The 23,725-nt window shown below is 35.3% G+C and overlaps 1 protein-coding gene across 3 annotated transcripts in view; it reads left to right on the top strand.

Moving 5' to 3' along the window:
- TENM1 (teneurin transmembrane protein 1) overlaps positions 1-23,725 on the top strand; it is a 531,802-nt gene that overhangs the window by 254,017 nt on the left and 254,060 nt on the right. For 2 of the 3 annotated variants that reach the window (XM_040999695.1, XM_040999697.1), the window contains exons 6-8: positions 5,908-6,060; positions 22,008-22,207; positions 23,480-23,690. In XM_040999695.1, the coding sequence (XP_040855629.1) occupies positions 5,908-6,060; positions 22,008-22,207; positions 23,480-23,690 (564 nt within the window). The remainder of the gene's footprint in view (positions 1-5,907; positions 6,061-22,007; positions 22,208-23,479; positions 23,691-23,725) is intronic. The other variant, XM_040999696.1, reaches the window with a different exon arrangement.

A 23,725-nucleotide genomic window follows, 5' to 3' on the forward strand; every position in this document is an offset into this window, starting at 1 on the left:
AATTCATTTCTTTTAGGAAAGTAAAAATAAGTTTTCAAACATGTGGAACAATAAAAAAGGGGTCCTCATTGCCTCTGTTGTATTGTCTCTATCTTTCGTTAATTGGTATTTAATTTTACTACTTCATCATGACAGGCTTGTAAAATGTGTTATGTAAAACTGTTGAAGTTAAAATGCTTTTTCTGTTTTGCTTTTTTTTCAAAATTAGTGAAGCTCTTTCTTTCAAAAGAAATTCTACTTATACCCGACACAACAGCTTTTCAGGCTTTCAAAAATGTTTGAAAAGGATCTCAAAGCCATATTGACTAGATTCAAATTACTTTGAAAGGGGACATTTAAGTATGTTTTATTTATGTTCATGATGTAGTGCAAGCAGAGATAATATTTTTGGTAGAAAATGTATATGTATAACCTTAGGCAAGAAAGGGAAAACTTGAATGAAACTGCTGAGGCAAAGTAAGGAGCCATAAATAAACATGCATTACTTCCTTTATTTAGTCCTTGAAAAATGCTTCTCTGAGAACTAATGGTTTTCAATCCTGCATGTAATCTGGTTATTACCAGGATAAAACCAAGATCTGAAGGTAATTTGTCAAAGGGCTATAGTTCACTTATATACCAATCTGATGTTTAATGTAATAAAAATGGGATTTATTTTAAGATGGAAAGATAACCTGGTTGCTGTAATGTTTGCAGTCACTGCATTTAATTCAGGTAGCGTTTATTTTTGCAGTGTTATTCCTTATTGCAAAAGCATCTAGTCTCACATCGTGTCCACTGAAGCATCAGCCTAGTGAAATTGCTTCCCATAGGAGTTAAGTTGAAAGCCTGAAGTCATCAGGGGTCACCATCTGGGTAATGCACTTGGTATATTTTGCAGGAAAGGAACTGTCCAACATACAAGTAGATCTGTAGCTTTGACAAGCTTTGGATGTGAAGTACAAAAGCTGTAGCATTCCCTAGCCCAAAGGAGCATGAAGCAAGACACATAACAGAACTGTTTGGGAGAAATGCTGACAATAAAGGGAAGAAAAGTGATTTGAAGCTGCAACAGCCATAATGATAAAAACTGTATTGGTTCAACATATTTCAAACTTTATATGTATGTGAATATGTATATATTCACATATATACTTAAATATATATATTCATATATATTTATGAATATATATTTCATATATATTCACCTATACATATTAGAAATATATATATATGCATGCAATTTGGGGGAGTCATTTTCTAGAAAATTTTGAAGATGTAAGGTAAAAATCCCTGAAACAGGGTCACATTTGCTTTCAAAAAATATTGACATTTTAAGTTCACTTCTATATTTAATATAAATGACCTATTTGTTATTAGCTGTATTTGGGGAAAGTATGATGGCATAATAGGATAATCCTCATGTAGCACTGGCATCTTATATGGGCGCCAGTTCATGTCCCAGTTGTTCTCTTCCAATCTAGTTCCCTGCTAATATGTCTGGTAAAGTAGCAGAACATACCAGTCCTGGGACTTTGAACTGACGTGGAAGACCTGCAAGAAACTCTTGGCTCCTGGCTTTGAATTGACTCAGTTCTATCTGATGTGGCCAGTTGGAACCAGTGTATGAAATATTTTTCATCTCTGTCTCTCTCTCTCTCTCTCTCTCTGCTTCTGTCTCCCTTCTCCCCTTCTCTCTAAAAATATTCTTCTCAAATAATAATAAATCCAAACTGATTCACGTATCATCTCTGAGATAATAGAGTCAAAGTGCCAAAAGTCATGGGATGACATGGAAAACAGCTTTGGCTCTTGACATAACACTAGAAAGATGCTCCACTCAATGTAAATTCCTAAAAAAGAGTCTGTCTCAGTAGCCCAAATTTCACTAATTCAGATATATCAAAAATACTTTTTAAAGCCATTTATTTGTAAACTATATCCTTTGGGACAAGGCTTTTGAGATCCCCGGTTCCGCTCAACTGAAAGCGTTCTCTTTTATCTGTTTCATGTGTTTGGGCATTATTCACATTAAATTACTAAGTGCTTTTGCTGCTTTTTTTTTTTAATTATTTTTTGAAAATCTTAGGTATTCTATTTCCTGATACACTCCCCAGGTGGCCACAATGGCCAGGGCTAGGCCAGACAAAAGCCAGGAACCAGGGGCTTATTCCAGGTTTCCCACATGGGTGTAGGGGCCCAAGGACTGAGTCATCTTGTATTGCCTTTTCCAGGCCATTAGCACAAAATTGGATTGGTAGCAGAGCACTTAGGGCACAAAGCATCACCCATATGGAATGTATGCGTTGCAGGAGGTGAATTTACCCACTATGCTACAATGCTGGCCACTTCTGCTTCAAAAAAAATGTTTTTCAGTTCCATTTTAGAGAGAAATCAGCAATAAAATAAATTGGTACATCTGTTTATTTGGCTTAAAAAGATTTATTGAGTAGTATATTTAAGCATAGATTAATGAATACGTTATCATTGTAGAAGTTATTAACAATATTGTAAAAATGCCTAAAGTATCTTTCCAGTTCCCCTGGTTCTCCTCTCTAAAGACTGAGAGTTTGCTATGCCTCCTTTCAATTATCTGTGTGTTCACATATGTTTAAATGAGATCATTGCATTTGCAATTTTCTATATTCCTTTCCAGAGAAATGTTAAAGCTCTTTCCATGAAAGTACATATAACTGTTTAGTGCTGTGTTTATAAATGTTTAACAATAATCTTTTTATATAAATGCCATTCTTTACAGCATTTGCTGAGGTATAAAGGCCTATTTCATTGTCAGCTGGTCACTGAAGGTGAAATGGGAGAAAGATGCCTGCAGTTGGCTCTTATAAACCAAATTTAAGGCAACACCAATATAGATCAGTCAGTCATTTTTTTTTTATCTCTTTTTGGGTTTTTGTTTTGAAATAATTTAGGACATGAAATGAACCAAATTTTCTACAGCACCGAAAAATTACTTTTATTATAACGAGTATATTAAACACAATTTGGGTCCTTTGGTAAGGAAATCTCAACCTTGTGGGTAAAATAGCTTTATTCACATGCCATCCTATGCCTTACTCAGAAACACTATCCTTTCAATTTCAATGGTTTCCAATAATTACAAGAGAGAACTCCTCAGGCTGCATGGGCTTTAAGCCAAAGAAAAGGGTAGAAACCAATTAAATGCGTAAATGTTTTAAGGATAAATTGGAAGGAGTATGTTAAAAGTCTCTTTAAAAGTCTATGGATGATTTTAAACATGCTATCTGGCTAGCTTTTCTGTTCTTGATCACTTATTCATATTCTATATATAAGACTGAGACATACAAGTTATCCCATTTCAGTTTGCCTAGGAACCCAAAGAAAAATGTGAAATGACTTATGAGCAGATTCACATTTTTAAAAATTGCCTTTGGTAGGATTTGGTTGATGTTGCAAAATGCAGTATAAAAACAAGTAAAATGATTTATCCAGCTTCTGCCGTAGACACTGTTCTCTTCTAACATTCCCTCTCTTCAGTGACCTCATTCACTCAAAACTTCAGCTCTTCTCTCTATGTACATATGACTTTGTAGTCTTGTTTTAGCTTTAAGGTTTTTTTTCTTTTTCCCCATAATTTCAAAATTCAAATGATGAGCATCTCTGGATGATTCATCAGACCCTGAATCCAGCATTCTCAAAGCCAAGTTTACTGCATTATCTGCATTATTGCTATCTCTTCACATGTACTCCACCAGCTACCATTTAATAAAGCATCTGGTGTTAACTATGTTTAGCAAATAGTGGGCTAAATGAAGAATCCCCAGCTCTGTTCATGTTCTGTCATTCTTTCATTTACTCAGGCTGAAATCTTTGCTTATGCCTCCCTCCAGTACACCTACACATATGCATGAGCTTATGTACACACACACACACTCACTCACTCACTCACTCACTGACATTTACACTCCTTGCTGCCAAATCATAGGATGCCATTTTTGCAAGTTATTCTTAAAGAGTTTCCTTCTGTAGATTCTCAGTGCACATAATTGAGACACTCATGTGACACCATCCTGATTGCAGCACTAATTACTTCTTCCATACATTGTTGCAAGTCCTATCAATTACTTTCCTTGCAAATAGGCCTTAATTCATCTTCCTCCACACTGCTGCTGGATTTTTGTATAAAGGGTGTTCTGGTTATTTTCCTGAAGACCTTCAGTGCTCTTCATTGCTGTTTAACAAATATTCCTAAAGAGAACTCTGATCATATTACTCATCTGTTCAGAAAATAGCTATGCCTCTCTGTTTCCTAATAAATTGGAGGCAACTAGCATAGATTGACAATCTCCTCTGCAGTCTGACCCTAATCTGCCCTTCTAACTTTAACTTCTACTACCACCTACACATAACTAAGTTTCCAGTGATCTTCCTAAACTTCCTTTGCCTCAAATACTTCCTATGCTTACAAAACAGTACTGTATTGAATCTGCCTCCTGTCCCCATGCATTACTGTCAACCATCAAAACCTACCAAAAATGTATGGTGCTTGCCATCTGAGAAAAAGGGTACAAAATCCTTCAAAGTCCATGTCCAGTATTACTTTATATGCTCATCCTTCATCAATCCAATCAGTTTTCGCCTATTATTTCTCTAAACATTTCTTAAAAGTATACTTTTCCCTCAGATGATTAACAGCCTACATGTCCATTGTAAAAAGTATTTCAGAACGTGTACGTTTGGTGGGAGAGGAAGAGAAAGAACAAAGGGGGTGGAGAAGGAAATAACATTTGTAGAATTTGTATCTACAATCCACATTGAACCTATTAAAAACTAATTAAAACTTTTTTTTAAAATGTTGTTTTAATATAGAAGTCATAGAGAATAAAATTTAAGCTGCCCATGCTGTTAACATATTTAGATCCTCCCAGTAGTTTCTCACTGCACACAAAAACATATGCACATACTCACATAATAAAGATCATATTATCCATACTGTTTTGTAGTCTGATATTTTTCATTAGCTGTATCATGAGTACTTCTCATGGTATTGCATGATCTTCTGCTAAGTGATTTTAGTAGCCATATTACCTTGAATTATTTATTGTGTCATCAGTTATTAATCTCCTCTGACTATTGAAATTGACCATAACTTTGTAACATTATTTTCAGATGTCATAACTGACAGCTTTGTCATTTCTTAGTGTTCATACTTAATTCATAGAAACAAAATTGCTGACTCAAACGCTAAACCAAATTTTAAGATTTTTTTGATAAGTGGTAGCACATTGCCCACCCAAAGTCATTGTATTTTTGTTTTCTCATCGAAAATGTGTGAGAATGCCCATTTTCCTGTACAGTGACCATTGTTAGGTACTTTTTTTTTTTAACATTGCAGCAATTAGAACATATATAATGTCAATTATTTTGCACAATATTTTTGTAATAGTAACATTATTATAATAATAGCCCTCTGTATTGGCAATACTATGAAATTCTACCCTAAAAGGCATCTAAGTTTTTAACAACTGCAACATGTATCATGGAATCTTATACATACTAGGCATTCAGGAAATATTTGCTGAATTAAATCAGAGATTTAGAGAAAACATTTCCATGTTCTTGTAATAGCCTGTCCATACTACTTTGCAATAGTTTCTGTATGCATAGTAGAATTACATGAATGAAAAAGGAGGATCCACAGCTTTGAATAACCACATCCAATCCCACCTTAACAGATAACTGATACTCCAACTTCTAATTGTATCACTCAGATGTCTTTGACCTCAAAATTTAGTAATGGCTACTTGTAAAAGCAGTAGCTACAGTGTAGGTATAAAGTCCAAGTAGCTGGACTTCACTAAAAGAAAGCTGGACAGGATATTTTTAGGTGCAAAAATAAAATTCCCAGTAAGTCTGGAATAAGTTAATGTATGGCTTGTTCTCTTGCAGCAGTGCATTTGTTCGGCCTGACTTGGCAGTTGCAACCAGTTGAAGGACAGCTCTACGAAAATGGAGTTAGCAAAGGGGACAGAGGCACTGAGTCCATGGATACTACTTACTCTCCCATTGGAGGAAAAGTTTCCGATAAATCAGAGAAAAAAGGTACAGTCAACAAAATGATTGATTGATGATTGATTACTTTCTTCTAATTCAGTCATTAGGATCATACCTGGGATGGCTTCACTTCACAATAATTTAATGATCACTCAAAAGAACAACTCTATGGGGACATTTTTAAAAGTACATGTAAATATCTCAAGAAAGCAAATTTTCCTTTGCTCCAGTGCCTTGGGTATAAACCAATTAAACTTTTCAAATACCTTGACAAATTTGAAACTAGATAAATATTCACAACATGAAGGTTTTAGTTCAGTGGAAATTGCACTTCATATATAACTAATCTTAAGCAACCTGGGATTCTGGTTCAGTTCTTCGTGATCAAACCCAGCATTTTTTATAGAACATTTTACAGAGGGTGTATCTGTTTACAATAAGAAAGGCAATTTCCAGTTAATGAACGGCAAATATTCATGTCAAAATGGGAAGACCATGAGTTTTTTTTTTCTTCTGTACAATGTGAAATATTTCTGGTTAGGAAAGAGAAAAAAAATCACTTTGAATTCTGAATTTCTAAATTTAACCAGCATAACATATTTATAGTAAATATCACAGTACCAATACCCCCGGTTTCTTATTCACATTGAATGATGTAAGTCATATATACAAACATTGAAAATAGCAGTAAGTTTGTGTCATTTCTCCTGAATAAATAAGACTCAGCACAAAGCAATGTAAACTATGTAAAATTTCCAAGAACCAAATTAAAAAGTAGAAATAGAAAATAAAAATGTATGGCCAGCACTATGCAAAGTACTTTTAGGAGATCAAAAATGATTCATTTACCGAAATCCTATCTCCAGGAAGCTTACAATTATAGGGTGTGGTAAGCTAATTTTATTTTTGTTTCATTAGTTGCCAAGAAGTATTTAAGAAACTACATTAATTATATATTGAAAGTTACTTTGTGGTCCCCATTTTCTAAATGAAAATCACAGAGGTTAAATAACAACTTTCTCAGGGTCACAGAGCTAGACACTGGTGATCCACTTACAGTGCCTAGTCTTGTTATTAACATCTATGCTATACTAAAATCTACATGGGAAAGATATACGGAAAAAAAAGACATATTGTGCAATGGAAGCAAAACTTCAGAGTTTCTTCATGAAAGATTTCTAGAGAAATTCTATTCACTTGTGTGTTAATGTGTTGTGACAGGTTTCATAAATGAAAAATGTTTTACGTTTCTCCTCAGTTATAGCAACGAACAGGGAAAGTGATTTCAATTTAATACTTTATTAAGAAAAGTCATTATGCATTGATGCAATATATACAAAATTGTTACATTAAAATGATTTTATAAAAGCTCAAACCAAACCTAAACTCCACATTATGGTTCTGCTATATTAGCTTTTTAGTATACATTACTGCCCAAGTAAAAACACAGCTTTTCTTTCATTCTTGTCCTTTTTTTTTTTTGTAGTGTTGTATGCAGAGGAAAGCAGAATTTCAGTTAGATCTAACACAAAGGGAAGAAATTTTCAAGTGGTATTTCTATGATTTTTCTAAATAATACATACCCTCTAAAAACAGTTCTAGAAGCCTACTTCAATGCTATATGTGCTAAAGTATTAAACTGACAACTAGATCATTCTTTTTAAATTGTCCTTACTCTTCCCTTTGTAGAACTTGCCTTCAGAAACTGATGGTGTCTTTTCATGACTGTTCAACTTCACATATTTGAGATAAACTCACTGAACTATTATCCTCATCTGTAGTGTAAGGAGGATAGTAATATTGCCTGTCTCATATGGCTGTAGAGGAATGAGACAAATGATGTAAAGTATATAGCAAAATCCATGGCATATGCGTTTAGCAGTAATTACTATTGAGTCTTAGCCTGCATGTTTTAAACTACACAGGTGTCCTATGGGGTACTATAGATCTAGATTTCAAAATGGCATTAACTGTTCTGTGAATAACGGCCCTTCTTGGGATTTAAGTGTTTCCTTTCTTTTAAATTTAGTCCCTAAATATAAAACAGATAAAGGTTGTCTCTCAAGATTGAAAAGGCAGACTCCTGTCAAACCTTCCACTCCCCCCCCCTTTCTTTCTGCATTTTCCAATCACTTTAATAGTCACTGTGGCTGATATTTTGTCAAAGTATGACTAAGTAGGACTAACTTATCTCAAAAATCTCTGCCATTTGTATGCCTTAGGAATGAGTGAATTTGAATTTAGCACTGAAGGAAGCCCATTGGCCAATTTTGGTTACAATGGTTGAAATGTGTGTGTGTAAAATATATTAACCCTTTTTGCCCTTAAAATTACTTACAGAAAGCTCTGTTGCAATCCTAGTTTTCTACCTTATAGATTTGAATTTTTGATGTATGTGTTACATAACAGCTTGCACTTAGAGAACATTTATAATTTCAGAATATTTCAATGTCTTTTACCTACGTAAAACAGCCTTTGTTACTTCTGTTTGCAGTTGAAGTGAAGTGGGAGACATAAGAGACATAACTACAGGAAAGCCTGAGATTATAATCAACTTTAAGAGTAGTAAAGGCTTTTCTTTAGACATTTCTTTTTCTTTTTCCTTCTTAAAATATTGTCCTCAAGGTCATTGTATAAATAACAATAATGTTAATTAAAAATTTCAATGCATACAGTTCCAATGTGCTTCACACCTATCAAGGTACTGTATTACAAAGCTTGTATTTTGCACCAAAGATTTCCATTGGGCAAACACTCTGCTCCTTCACAAAGTAACACATGCACACACACATTTTGCCTTTGGGCATTGAAAATTATGTGGCAGTACAAAATGTACCTCTTCACTATCACGTTTCATTGGAAGGGACATATGTGTGTTGATTTTTTCCTTTGTTTATAGCATAGCTGCAGTGGAGCAATTTATACAATAAGAATTGCAAGCCTTGAATAACAGGTTGAGTTCTGACTTTGCTTAGAGCTTCACAGATATTTCCTTGACTAGTCAGTAGGTAAAGATTCATTTTTGATTACCAAACTAAAGAATTACACCAACCGCACCCAGGTAATCTTTGTGCATTCAGATGGAACATAGTCCTGCAGTATAATCCTGTGGTTCTTCAATATTGGTTCGTAGGACATGTGGATATTAAAATGCATTCAGCTGCCCTTTGAGTCAACCCACAGTTTCGGCATCTTTTACTTAAAGGATATTATAGCCCCGGACGTTGTAGTAGAATTGAGAACAATTCATCTAAGCAGAACAAACCACATGAATAAAATAGTAGTAACACACTAACAAAGACAACATTGTTGGGAGCTTACCAATATTATTTTTTAAAGATTGATGGCAAATTACAGCTAATGTTTCCTGTAATGTTATATAAATGTTTCTCTTACACAAGATTTTAGATGGCCCAGCCAGTGTTACAGCTTGTTTTCAACTATATTAAATCACTTTATCAATATAGTTCAGTTTTACCAAAAGCTTTTCTAAAGGATACTGGAGGCATAAGTTCTAAAACAGATTTATGTAAACGGCTCCCTGTGCTAAAAGGAAAACTTGTTTATCGCATTGTAAGTTCATGGTTAATATCCTTGGTCATACATGTTTGATGTTTTGTTTTTAATTTTGATCCTATTTTTAAACTGAGACACATGTTATCTCTGATATCACAAGAAATGCACCTATCTTGTCCTCCACTCTGGCAGTCTACATGTGACAAGAACACTAAGTGTTGTGCTATGGGATGGTATAGTGACTCTGCTGGACTAGTACTTTCAAAGCTAGCATTTCTTCCCACAACAGCCTTTGAAAAAAAAGATTTCATTGCTTGCAAGGCAAGCACAGAGTGAGGAGGAGAAACAGAGAGCAAGGTCTTCCATCTGCTGGCTCACTCTCTAAATGGCTGCAAAGGCCAGAGCTGATTTGGTCTGATCTACGTCAAGGTCACACTCATGGGTGCAGGGTCACAAAACTTTGAGCCATCCTCTGCTGCTTTCCCAGGTCTTAAGCAGAGAGCTGGAACAAGAGTGGAGCAGTTGAAACACAAACCAGCATCTATATGGGATGCCAGCACCCATGGGCAGAATATCCATTCGAATCTCAGACTGTGATACTTGGAAGAAGTTCAATGCATTTATTAGCTTATTTATGAAGTCAAAGGGCATTGTAGCTGTGTGAAATTTGCTTTAGAAAATTAAATCCTAGAGTTACAGAATTTATGCACTCATTTGCATTTTTCGTATAATTTTTTTAGTCCTATAAGTAATAATCCCATGTCATTTTGTGTCCTGCACCTTTCTAATATTAAGGGTTTGAGGTTTACTTCTATATTCCAGTAGTACTACTTTCCCTTATTCATTTGGGCACCTTTCCCCATTTCTGTTATATATCCTATGAAAATTTCTAGGCCAGTCCCGTATATAGATCCTATCTTTCTTTCTTAGTTCTAAGTGAAAGAAAAATAAAAGTAGAAAAGTTGAGTTGCAAGAAAAATTGATGCCTGAATCCTCCTAACCCTCCATTAAAATAATCACAAGGGAAGAAAAATGAAAATCTTAGTATTCAGAAACATAGTAGCACATCAGCCAAGCTGTTATTTTAACTGTACAAAGTACTGTGAAAAGTTAACAAATGAAGCAGAAGATATGGTTTTGCCCTTGAGAAAGTTTCCATTAAGTAGAGTTAGAAGACATGTGCATGTATACCATGGTATTTCACATATCTTATTGTAAAAGAAATTAAAACCTGTTTTATTTTGGTGTAAAATGTTTTTGAAATTCATGTATGTTTCTCATAAGAGATTATCTATGAATTTGTTTAAAGCTTTATGATTGTTTATTTATTGGAAAACTGATAGACAAAATTAGAGAGAGAGAGAGAGAGAAAGTCTACCAGTGCACTTGCTAAATAGCTGCAAAGGTCAGGCTCAAACCAGAAATTTAAAACTCCATCAGGGTCTCCAGCACTAGTAGTGGGACCCAAGAATTTAAACCATCTTCTCCCTTTCTGAACACATTAGCAGCAAGTTGCATAGGAGCCAGTTCCTGAGCCAACAGTCCACTCTGGGGGGCAGACATCTCGAGTGCTGGCTTATCATATTGCACCACAAAGCCTACCTCCTTCCATGACCTTGCTAAAGACTTTCCCAAAGCATGAACACATACTATATGCAAAATACAAAGTCATATGCAGCCAGCTGTTGTCCAAAATTTTTTTTAAAAAGATTGGTGACTGAGAGATAGAAAGAAGATGAAAGACTAATGTTGGGCCCAGCAGTGACTTAGCACCTAAAGTCCTCACTTTGAACGCACCGGGATCCCATATGGGCACCAGTTCTAATCTTGGCACCCCCACTTCCAATTCATCTCTCTCCATGTGGCCTGGGAAAGCAGTCAAGGATGGCCCATAGCCTTGGAACCCTGTACCCATGTGGGAGACCTGGAAGAAGTTCCTGGCTCCTGGCTTCAGATCTGCACAGCACCGCCCATTGCAGACAGTTGGGGCATGTAAAATAAATTAAATCTTTAAAGAAAAAGATTAATGTTTTTCTAGAAGTAGTTTGATCTAGACTTTGGAGAAATAAGCCAATCCTAGAGATATTTTAAAAAATCTGTTTAGGAGAATATACTGGTAAGGGGAGATCTACAGATGATATAGTCCAAGTGGTAAATGGATAATGAAGTGATATGGGAACCAAATGGAGAAGCAGTGGTGCTTACCTGATAACTATGCATAGTGGCAACTGGGTAGACTTATGCTCATTTAAAAACAAAGGAAAAATAACCAACAGAGAGGGAGAAATTGAAATTTGCTGCAGTGAAAGCCGACTGAGAGGGACTAAAATTCCAAAGACAAGGCAGGAAAGACAAGGAAGGAGTAGTCTCAGAAATAAACAGAACATCAAATTGTGCAACACACTGAGCATTTTGCTATTTCAGAAATAAGATGTGAGCTCACAAAGACAACCCAAAAAGTATTCAATAAGTGGCAACATCTATTTTTGCTCTCTGCAATGAGTTTTTTCTGTGTTCATTTTAAATCTCATATTATTAAATATTTTCTGGATTCTTAAAAGTAGGTATCGGTGACTGTATTAACATGGCTACTTTCAAGAAATGGTGCCACTGCTGGCTGCTGCTCTTTCTGGAAGCATGATACAAGTTCTTCATTACTTTATAAAACACTCAGTCATTTGTTTATCTTTAAGAAGCATAGAGAGAGAGCAGCAGCTCATATCTTCTGATTTGCTCCCCAAAGTCCATAAGAGCCAGGTCTGGACTAGTCAAAACCTGCAACTGCCAGCTCAACCTAGATTTCCCACATAGTTGGTGGGCACCAAAGTACGTGAACCATCACTTTCTACCTCCAAGAGTATGCTGGGGAGCTGGATTGCAAGCTGAGGTGTCAGTTCTCAAACCAGGCAGTCAGATAGGGGCTGTATCTCAGCCAGCATATTAATCACTAGACCAGATTCCCACTCCCAACTACCTGATAACTGTCTGCCTTGTTGTAAGCAGATATTAAATACCCAGCAAGTACATGTCAAAAATTGAGACAAATGTGAGTGCTCTATCCTCTGGAAACTTATGTTCTGATTTTTAGAAGGGGAAATTTGACAAACTGATATGGCCAATCCTCCTTCCACCATTCCACACTATAGGAGGATTGGACCCTAAGAACATGTTTAATGATATTTGATATTGTGTGGAATATAAAAAATGTATCACTACTGTGTACTACATTCCAGAAACATTATCCAGAAAATTGTTCTGGTTCTAGGTACAGAGGACATTCAAAATCCACTTGTAAAACTTGAGAAGTCTTTTGACAAAACATATTTTTTTGTATGTATTGCCAATGTATAGCATTTAAACATTTTTTTATATAATTTACAGGCAATACATTTTGCTAATTAAAATTATGTCATTAAGTTATGCTTTTAGTGGATTCACAGAGTTGCAGGGCCATAGCCACTATTTAATTATGGGACATTCTCATCATAGCAAAAGGAAACTTCATAGCCATTGGTAATGTTCCCAACTGGTAAGCTGCAACTAATATGGGGTAATCACTAATCTGTTGTTTATCTTTGTTGATTTGCCTCTTCCCTCATTTTATATAAATTGAACTATATTTTATGTAGCTTTTCCTGTATGGTTTCTTATATTTAGCATATGATTTCAACGTTTGTCCATATTTTTTGCATACATAAGTACTTCATTTCTTTTATGCCTGAATAATATTATAAATACTGTTGCTGTGAACATTCGTTAGCACACCAGTTTTCAGTTGTTTGGGGCATATGCCTAGTAGTGGACTGGGTAGATCATACGATAACTTTGTGTTTAACGTTTTGAGGAACTATTGAGCTATTTTCAAGGCAGCTGTACCACTTACATCCCCAACATAATATTTAATGGTATCAATTTCTCCACATCGCTGTCATTTGTTGATATCAATCCGTTTTGTTTTAGGCACCCTTGCAATTTTGATGTGCCTGACCTTAATTGAGAAATAATAACTCTCTTTTCTGTGTTTCTTTCTCTTTTTTAAAGATTACTTAGTTGGAAGGTATAGTTACAGACAGAAAGGTAGAGTATGTGTATGTGTGTGAGACTGGAGAGTGGGAGGGGGAGGGAGGAAGACAGAAAGAGAACGGGAGTGAATGTGTATTCTTCCATTATCAGACAGACTCATTCCTGCAGTGCTTTCAGCCACTGGGACTGGTCCAGGCAGAATCAAGATCCTGAGACTTCATCTAGTTCTCCCTCAGGGGTGCATGGGCCCAAGCACTTGGGCCAGCTTCCACTGCGTCCCCAGGTATATTAATAGGAATAAGAAATGGAACAGTCAGGACTTGAACCAGTGCCCATTTGGGATGCTGCTGTTGCATCCAGTGGTTTGAACTAGTGTGTCAGAGTACCAGCCCCTTGCTGTACGTTTTGTCCACAAGTCTATTCAAAAACTTTGTGCATTTTTCAATTACTTACATTTTTATTCTTAGCTTTTAAGCTTTACTAGTGTGTACTGGATAGAAATCCCTTAGCATATATGATTTGCTGATATTTTCTGTCATTCTTTGTACTGTTTTTTTCCACTTTCTTTATGCAATGTGCTTTGAAACAAAATTACTTTAATTTTGATGAAGTTCAATTAATATTTTCTTTGGTTGTTTTTACTTTGATATCTAAGATATTGCCAAATGCAAGTTTCTAAGGCCTGTGCTTATGTTTTCGTTTAAGAATTTTAATTTTTTATTCCCTACATTTAGATATTTGACCCATTTTGGTTATTTTTATGCCTGATATGAGAGAAAAGTTCAACTTTACTATTTTATGTGTGGATGTATGTGGTTTTTCCATCACTGTTTATTTAAAAGATATTCTTTTCCTTTTTGATTTGTCTTGGTGAAAGGGAATTTTTGAAAATCAGTTGACCATACATGTGAAATTTTATTTCTAGATTCTCAATCATATTCTGTTTACATACACATCTATGCTAATACTATCATTCACTACCTTGCAATCAATGTAGAAATCAGGAAGTCTGAGATCTCCAATATTGCCCTTTTTTTTTTAAAAAAAAGATTTATTTTTATTATTTTTTTCATTGGAAAGGCGGATATACAGAGAGGAGAGACAGAGAGGAAGATCTCCCGTCCGATGATTCACTCCCCAAGTGAGCGCAACGGGCCGATACTATGCCGATCCGAAGCCAGGAGCCTCTTCCGGGTCTCCCACACGGGTGCAGGGCCCCAAAGCTTTGGGCCGTCCTCGACTGCTTTCCCAGGCCACAGGCAGGGAGCTGGAAGGGAAGCGGGGCTGCCGGGATTAGAACCGGCGCCCATATGGGATCCCGGGCGTGCTAGGCGAGGACCTTTAACCACTTGCGCCACCGCGCCGGGCCCCAATATTGCCCTTTTTTAAAAAGATCATTTTAGCTATTGTAAAGTAGAAGTAGCACAATTTCCTGGCAGTACAAATAAGAAATACAAACAACAATCAAATCACAAGATGTTTTTCTCATTCCTATATTTTCTGTATCCTATGTTAACTACCACATATCAGGGAAAACATACTTGTCTTTTGGGTACTGGTTTATTTCACTAAGCATAATGGTTTCTAGTTGCATCCATTTTGTTGCAAAATATGGGATTTCATTCTTTTTCTGGCTGCATTTTCTTTACCCAGCGATTAGTTGATGTACATCTGGGTTGATCCTGTATCTTAGCTATTGTGAATTTAACTGCAATAAACATGGGGGTATGAATAACTCTCACATATGTTGACTTCATTTCATTTGGATAAATTTCCAGGAGTGGAATGACTGGGTCATATGGTAGATCTATTTTCAGGTTTCTGAAGACTCTGCATATTGCTTTCCATAATGATTTTACTACTTTACATTCCTACCAGCAGTGAATTAAAATATTTTTCACCTATATCCTTGCCAACATTTACTGTTGTTTTGTTTTGTTTTCAGATGATAGCCATTCTGACTAGGGTAAGGTGAAACTGCGTTGTAGTTTTATTTGCATTTCCCTGATGACTGGTTATCCTGAGCAATTTCTTTTTCATGTGTCTGCTATCCATTTGAATTTCTTCCCTTGAAAATCACCTTTGTTCATTGTTCTTTTTGAGATTTATTTATTTTTATTGAAAAAGGAGATGTACAGAGAGAAGAGTATAAGAGAAAGATCTGTCCACTGGTTCACTCCTCCAGTGGCCACAATAGCCCAAGATAGATGATCCAAAGCCAGCATCCAGGAGTCTCTTCTAGGTCTCTCACGTGGGTGTGGGGTTCAAAGGCTTTGGACCATCCTTTGCTGATTTCCCAGGCGATAAGCAAGGAGCTGGATGGGAAGTGGAGCTGCCGGGATACAAACTGGCACCCATATTGTGATCCCAGCATTTGCACGGGAAGGATTAGCCAGTTGAGTTGAGCCATTGTGCTGCATCCCACATTTATCCATGCTTATCTAAAATGTTTGCATTATTGTTGAGTTTCTTGAGCTATTTTCAGGCCAAGGATATTAGTAATTTATCAACCGCATAGTTTGCAAATATTTTCTCCCATTTTCTAGGTTAACTCTTCACTTTGTTTTGCGTTTCCTTTATTTTCTTCTAAGAAGGTCATGTATCCCATGTTCACCTATGACTGAATAAATGTTTGAATATCTAACCTTTGGGTGATAAACTTGAGTTTCATATCAGCTCAGATTTTTCACTAAGTCAGTGAAAACAGTTTGGTGTTACTTCATGTCCTGCTAGTAATCAGGAAACAAAAATTTCTATGAAGATATTTATATTACACTGTATAAGGTTATAGATAAAAGCACAAGAATGATAAATTTGAAAACTAACTTTTTGTGAATGCAACTTAATAAACAGTAGACCACAACAGAAGAGTTGCAAAACTTCAAAGATTTTGGGAGAATGTGGATATTTTTATAATGAACTCTAAAAATAAAAATCCTGAAAAGATGATTATGTCTTTGAAATAAACTGTGTCCAAAAACAGATATGCAAAATCAAAATGCATTTCTAAGTAAAGCTTTTAACTAAGATGATTTTTAGCAAGACCATTTTACTACTTCTGAGATGATATATATAAAACTAGATAAGCTACTATGCTGTAATCTGATGTTTTTCAGTATCTAGATATAATTGTTTCTACTTGTATGGTAATGTTTTTTCAAGTGAGATTAGCTAATGGACTTTAAACACAGTTATAAGTGTCACTAGGACAGAGGGATTTTACTTACATTTTTTTTCACAGTAAATTCTCAAAAGCTTACGAGTATAATTTCAATTCATTCTCACATAAAATTTTATACTGAAATATCAAAAAACTGCTTTCAAAATAATAAATCATCAATATTACTATTTTATTAATTTTTCCAGAGTGTTTGACAAGTGCCTTCTATGTGCATGGTTCATTCGTTCTTTCTCCTGACTATCCCTGAATTATATGTTGAAGACAAAAAGAGCATACTTAACACATACTTTGGATAACCTACTCCTAAATTGGAGAATTGAGCAAAAATCTCTTCAATATTTCTTATATGAAAAAATGAGGTGAGGGTATATAAATGGACATGATAATCTTTTGTTATTCCCTTTTGATTTCTTCAAAGCTTTTCATGAAAGGGAATAAGGTTGGCTTCACCTGCTCATTTTGCCCCAGGTAAATTCTAAGATATTCTAAGTTTCACGAAGATTTGCTACTGTGAAACTAATGTTATTTTTGAAGGTATATAAAGGATAATATTTAAACAATGAAATGCCCTTGGAACTAATTCAGCTCAACAGCCACACCAATGCATTTTTACCATTTTGAAAATGCTCTAGTATGAAGTGAAGAACAAATATGTTCTTACTACATAATTTTTTTTCTTCTCTTTGGGCAGATAATTCTTAAATACTTCTTATGGAATTTGCAGAACTTTTAAAACATTTCTCAGGTTGCTATTACGGACAATACAGTAGACTTTACTCATTTTTACATAAAGATGTGATAGTGGGATCTTCTTAGTGACTGTATATTAGTATCTTTTGCCAATTTCAGCTGAGTTCTTTGATTTTAGCATATCTGGCTATATTAACTAGAAAACATGTATCTATGTCCAGAATATAGCTATTTACCTCCTGTTTTATATAGATAGTGTTATTAATAATTATGTTATCAACATTCAGCTGTGTATCTGAGTGTACATATAGGAAATTTTGGTTTAGGTGATGCAGCCACTTCATACAGCAGCTGTTGTCAATTTCAGGTCTTTTTTTTTTTTTTTAACCTCCTAGATAGCTTGACCTTTTCTTTTTGAACGAAGCTAACATCACTTAGTGTGCTGCCCTTCAACACATCCTACATGCGATGGGTTTGTCCTGCTCAGCAGTTGATGCCTGTGTTGTAACCTATAAAGACGGTGTTTAGCTTGAACTAAATTGGAGGATATTGGTGAGACTGTGATAACTACAGCACTGCACAGTTGGATACGATCTGTGGCTGTCTGCATTTCATCTTGATTCTGTACATGTGAAAGTGTTGTTCCTGGAAAAGATGGTCGTCTTAGGTCTTTTTATTTGCTTCAACAAAATAAGAGATTAAATGACAAAACATGCATAGGAGTGAGCGATTTAGCCTAGTTATTCAGACATGTACATTCATATTGGAGTGTCTCAGTTTGATTGCTGGATCTATACCTAATTCTGGCTTCTTACCACAGAGATAACAGGTGAAGACTCAAGTAAGTGGGTTCCTGCCCTCCACAAGGAGATATGAATGGTTCCCGTGGCTTCATTCGTGTCCCACCCAGGCCATTTTGCACATCTTGGAAGGGAACCAGCAGATGGGAGCTCATCGCTTTCTCTTCCCCTCTCACTCTCACTCTGTTCCTCTCTCCCTCCCCCCTACTCTCACCTCTAGCAAGATCAAAGTCAATTTTCAACCTGGCCAAATCTATGCATTCACTTATTTAATCTAGAATTGCCTCAAAAATATATTTTATACTTATGCATGTCATTTCCTTGTTTTTTGATTTCCCCATCTTTGACTTACAGTAATAAAAAGTAGAACAGCAGATGAATTTATGGTTATCTTATTTTAATTCATAAAATGAAGCCAGCTACATATTGTCATGGACTACTAATGGGGAGATACCTTCCATTCTGATACACAGTGCTCTGAAAGGCTAGAGGTTGAGAAAATGTTCATCTTTAACATGTCAGGATTTTTCTTCTTTATTAACAAATTATCACACCTAGCCTCTTTTACTGCTTTCTTTAATGTGTTACATGTTCATTCATGTTTTGTCATCCCTGGTTACCTGTCTTGTCTTAACCAGAATGTAGACTCTCAAAGGGCAAGATTATATTTTATAAATAAATAAGTTATACAAGTGTTCCAAATATACACTGATAGTTATGTTGCTAACCCAACAACAGATTCCTGAGTTTCTTTTTATTTAGTAACATTTAAGTAGCCTCATTATGCAATATATGATGCTGTAAAGTATAGAAGGAAAATATGATGCAGCACTCGGTGAGGCTTGTATATAAAGGTTAAAGTCTGTCAAAGGATTTTGCCCAGATTTCTTAAGATGACAGCATCTGTTCATTTAAACGCTACCGTTAGCACCTTTAAAAGCTATGTTTGTTGAAACTAGAACATTTTAAAGTATTTTGTACTTAGAGTATTGTTTTCATAACCAAATGATATATTTTAAGAAGTGATAAAAATTCCTGGAGAGGATAGCAGCTGAATAAAATGGACATTAGGTTGAACAGATGTGTCCATATAAGCATGGTCTATAAATTACCTTTTCATTGAAGGTGTTTGTCAAGCTCCAGGACCTTAAGAGTTAAATGTATAATCAACCCTTTGGGAACCAAATTGTTCTGTCTCACATGGGAAAAAAATTAACTTCCAGTGAAAAATAAGGTCTTCAGTTGTTCATTTATTATCTCAAAGGGCGCATTTTATTATAAATGTCAATTCCACAAAATGATGTGTCCTGTAATACGTAATTATGTTCAAAATTGCATTTGAAATCTATTATTAACAGTTAACAGTGAACATTCTTAAAATAGTTATTACTCTTGGCCTTAACACAAAAAGCAATAATGGAGGTATTTTAGGGAGTTAAAAGCTGCAAGGCATTGGCCTCGGAATAAAGCCACTGCAGGTGTGTTTCTTAATGGGCTGTTAATTTTATAGTGGGTGAACACAAAGGACAGAGACCATGTGTGTTTTTAAACTGTGTTTGGGGTGGAGAAGGAGTTGATGGCTGAAAAATATAAAAGCAGTGTGAAATGAGGCCAAATTGAACTTTCCCTCCTGAGGTGTAATCCTCCTTGCTTAAAACAAGGGCAAGCCAATTGTCTCTCCCGCTCTTGTATTCCTTCCCACCCCTCTACTACATAACAAGACGTCCATAGAAGCATATATTAAAATATCAGAAATTATTAGAAAGTGTAATAAATAATAAATCTCTAAATATCCAAAATTGCCACAGACCAGCTCCTTTTGCAGGGCTTATTTTGCTGCCAGGGCTATTAATTTATCCAACATTATCAGGTCAATTAGGACCCTTTCTCAGTCCATACATTCAATATTTGTAGAATCACTGTTTTGAATTTGGCATATGGGAGCTGCAATATTGACATCCCTTGGAACTAGGGGAGACATATTTGACTTCAGACCTATTGAGTTGAAATTTGTATTCTAACAAAACCTGCATCTTCTGCCCATTAAAACTTGGAAAAACAACTGTTGCATTGTTGCTCTTGTAGTCTTTCTTTTTCTAATTCACACCAAGTTGTTTTTCACTGGCATGTATTCTTTAGTGAGCTCTTTGGGTTCATCCTAAATTTATATCTTCATGTCATTTTGCCTGAATTATTGACCTGTAATTCATATATAAGAATTGTATTCTCTGTTCTGATTCATCCTTTCTGCTTTCCAGATAGCCTATATAATGTATTCATATCTCTTCTTTAAAAATTCTTATTTTTCATTTATATAAAGTGAAAAAAATCACATTAAAGATTTAGCAGCACGGAGATAACTGATACCTCCCATCCTAATCTGCCTCTTGGCACACATCTCCCACACACTTTCCTCCCTACTTATTCCTTTTACTTCTTTCCTGATTTTTACAATTAGCATTTTGTCAATTCATTGCACAATCATAAGCTTAACACTCCATTAGGTAAAGCTCTCAACACATAGCAAGTAGGAAAAAATCCTATTTCTCAGCGTATAGACAAAGGCTGTAAATAATATTTATATCTCAGGATGTCAGGATTTGTCTCAGGATTTTGTACTTTGTTGTCTCAGGATTTTGTACTTTGTGAATTATTGCCAATCAAGCAAAGCATATGCTAACATATGCTATTTATCTTTTTGTGGCTCTATTATTTCACTAAGCATAATGGTTTGTTGGCATCCATTTAGTTGAAAAAGTCAAGATTCCATGTTTTTAATAACCGAGTAATATTCCATGGTGTATATATTCTACATTTTCTTCATGTGGTTATCAATTTATGGGCATCTGGGTTGATTCCATATCTTAACTATTATGAATTAAGCTGCTATGCCTTCTGTCCTTTGCTACATAAACCTTCTTGAATGTTAGTCAAGGCCACAGAGAATATGTATGATAGCATTCTTTCCATCCAGCTCTGTTTCCAAATGCTTCTCTAGCGATACACACACCCTCACCTTAGTTCTATAGTTTCCATTCTCTTAAACACTTTAAGAAGATTCATCTTTAATACCACTTCTGAAAACAGTACTTTTCATACCACTTCTGAAAACAGTACTTTTCTGACTCATTCATTCACTGAAAAATGCATATTGATTCAAGCATTCTTTGATCACATTTGTGTAATTCTTTTGAACTAGGGCTGAACCAATGGACAAAATACCCCTAGCTTTGCCCTCATAGAGCTTACAGCATATGGAATAAAAATGAGCAGTAAACAACAAATATGTAAGATGTATGGTGTGTTAGGTTGCGTGAGTGGTGAGATTGATGAAAGAGAGAGAGCTGGCTAGAAATAAGACCTATCCTCAAGCAAATATCTTCTCCTCTTTCCATATCCAAAGGACTTGTTTTCCTTTATGCTGTGGCTATTTGTATACTTGTTCTATTTCCTCTACTTTCAAAGCTCCTTAAAAGCAACAGCTGCATCTTATTCATCTTTGTCTTTCTTGAAGCAACTGAGATAACACTCAGTAAATAATACCTGAAATGCATCAAATGGTTTGAAATATGTGAGTGTAAGAGAAAGCAGAGACTGACATAATTTTCACCTAGCTAGGGAAAATTCCTAGGAAGATATTTAAATTTGAGCAAAGCCTTAAAGGATAGGTGGAGTGAGAAGAAAGAAAAAAGCTGACTTATTTTAATAACCTGTTTTAAAATGTAAAGACTATTGCTTTGTAAATTAAGATTAATATGTATCATTTTATCTCTCTTTCAAACTAGTGTTTCAGAAGGGACGGGCGATAGACACTGGAGAAGTTGACATTGGCGCACAGGTCATGCAGACCATTCCACCTGGCTTATTCTGGCGTTTCCAGATAACTATCCACCATCCTATCTATCTGAAATTCAATATTTCTTTAGCCAAGGACTCTCTGCTGGGAATTTATGGCAGAAGAAATATTCCACCTACACATACTCAGGTATTTGAGATTATATTTTCTTGGACTTGTTTTGAGAATGGTTGTACTGTTGAACAGTGGAAGAGTTCAGGACTTGTGACTTGTGCAGTATAGGGGAGGCAAAGGTTAGGGCAGAAACAATATTGTTATAAATGAATATCAATAATAATCACATTGAACCAAAAATGAATGGCATAAACAATGGAGAATATCATTTTTTGTGGGGCAGATTCAGAAAACAGGATTTATGAAAAGGATTGTTAAACTTCACCTTGCTTCCTGGAATAGGATGATCATGGGCTTCCAGCATTCTAATCTTACCTAGCTTTAGATCCCGTACACACTTCTTTGGTTCTACAAATGCATAGGCCTTTCTCACAATGAAGGAATATGCATTTCAATCAGAACGTTTTACAGATTGCTGTAAAAGACAGGGTTTGTCTTACAGATAAAGTTTTTTTTTTCCTTTCTTGCTATCAATAACTCAATAATGTGAAAGCTCTATGATTTTCATAGCACTTCTGCAAACTTTAATAACCCCAGTTTCTTTCTTTCCCTTATTTCTTCCCTATGTAAAATCCAACTTCAACTGGGAAGTAATGAAAGGAATCAAATAACTGGGGCTGGCTTTTTTCCCCATCAGATATGATTACAATATCCTTACCTTCTAAGACAGAAAATGCAGGGATTGTGAATGCCATCCAAATGTTAATCTTAAAATAATGTATAAATGTTCAAGAAAACATGTGCCTTGTGCCTGCGCACTCATTAGAAAACAAGGAGACATATTCTTTCAATATTCTATTATGTTACCATAAAAGTTGTTAATTATAATAAATCCTCAGATTTTTGACTGTTCATTTATTGTTTGTGAAACTGTAAAAATGTGGGGTTTTTTTTTTTACTTTGTAGAGAAGATCACTGTCACATTACTAAAGAGAGTGTTTTTTTTCCAAGTATCTTCTATCAGATACTTTAGTAAAATGTCAAGATTCTCTTGCATAATGCTACAGGAGGATTTTTTTTCTGTTTCTAAGCTTGTTTTAAAATGGTTATTTTGAGTACTCTCAAACTGAAAGGTCTGTAACATTTATAAATATTATGAAGTGTTTTTTTTCAGAATTGATAGTATACTCTTGAAATCAAATATACTTAAGAATTAATAACCTTCTCTTACACTTTATCCCCTTCAGATAAACAAGTTTGAAATAGGAATAAGTTAGTGGCTGGAGTTAGAGATGTTTATCAGTTTTGAAATAAAAAGTAGTAGTTCATAAAGTATGTCTGTTTCAGTTTGATTTTGTCAAGCTAATGGATGGCAAACAACTGGTCAAGCAGGACTCTAAGAGCTCTGATGACACCCAGCACTCCCCTCGGAACCTGATCTTAACCTCACTTCAGGAGACAGGTTTCATAGAATATATGGATCAAGGACCTTGGTATCTGGCATTTTACAACGATGGGAAAAAGATGGAGCAAGTATTTGTATTAACTACAGCAATCGGTAAGCTGCCTTTGCTATTATTTTAAAATACAAGC

The sequence above is a fragment of the Ochotona curzoniae genome, unplaced genomic scaffold, assembly GCF_017591425.1.
Source record: "Ochotona curzoniae isolate NIBS_2020 unplaced genomic scaffold, NIBS_Ocur_1.0 scaffold_1852, whole genome shotgun sequence".
NCBI lineage: Eukaryota > Metazoa > Chordata > Mammalia > Lagomorpha > Ochotonidae > Ochotona > Ochotona curzoniae.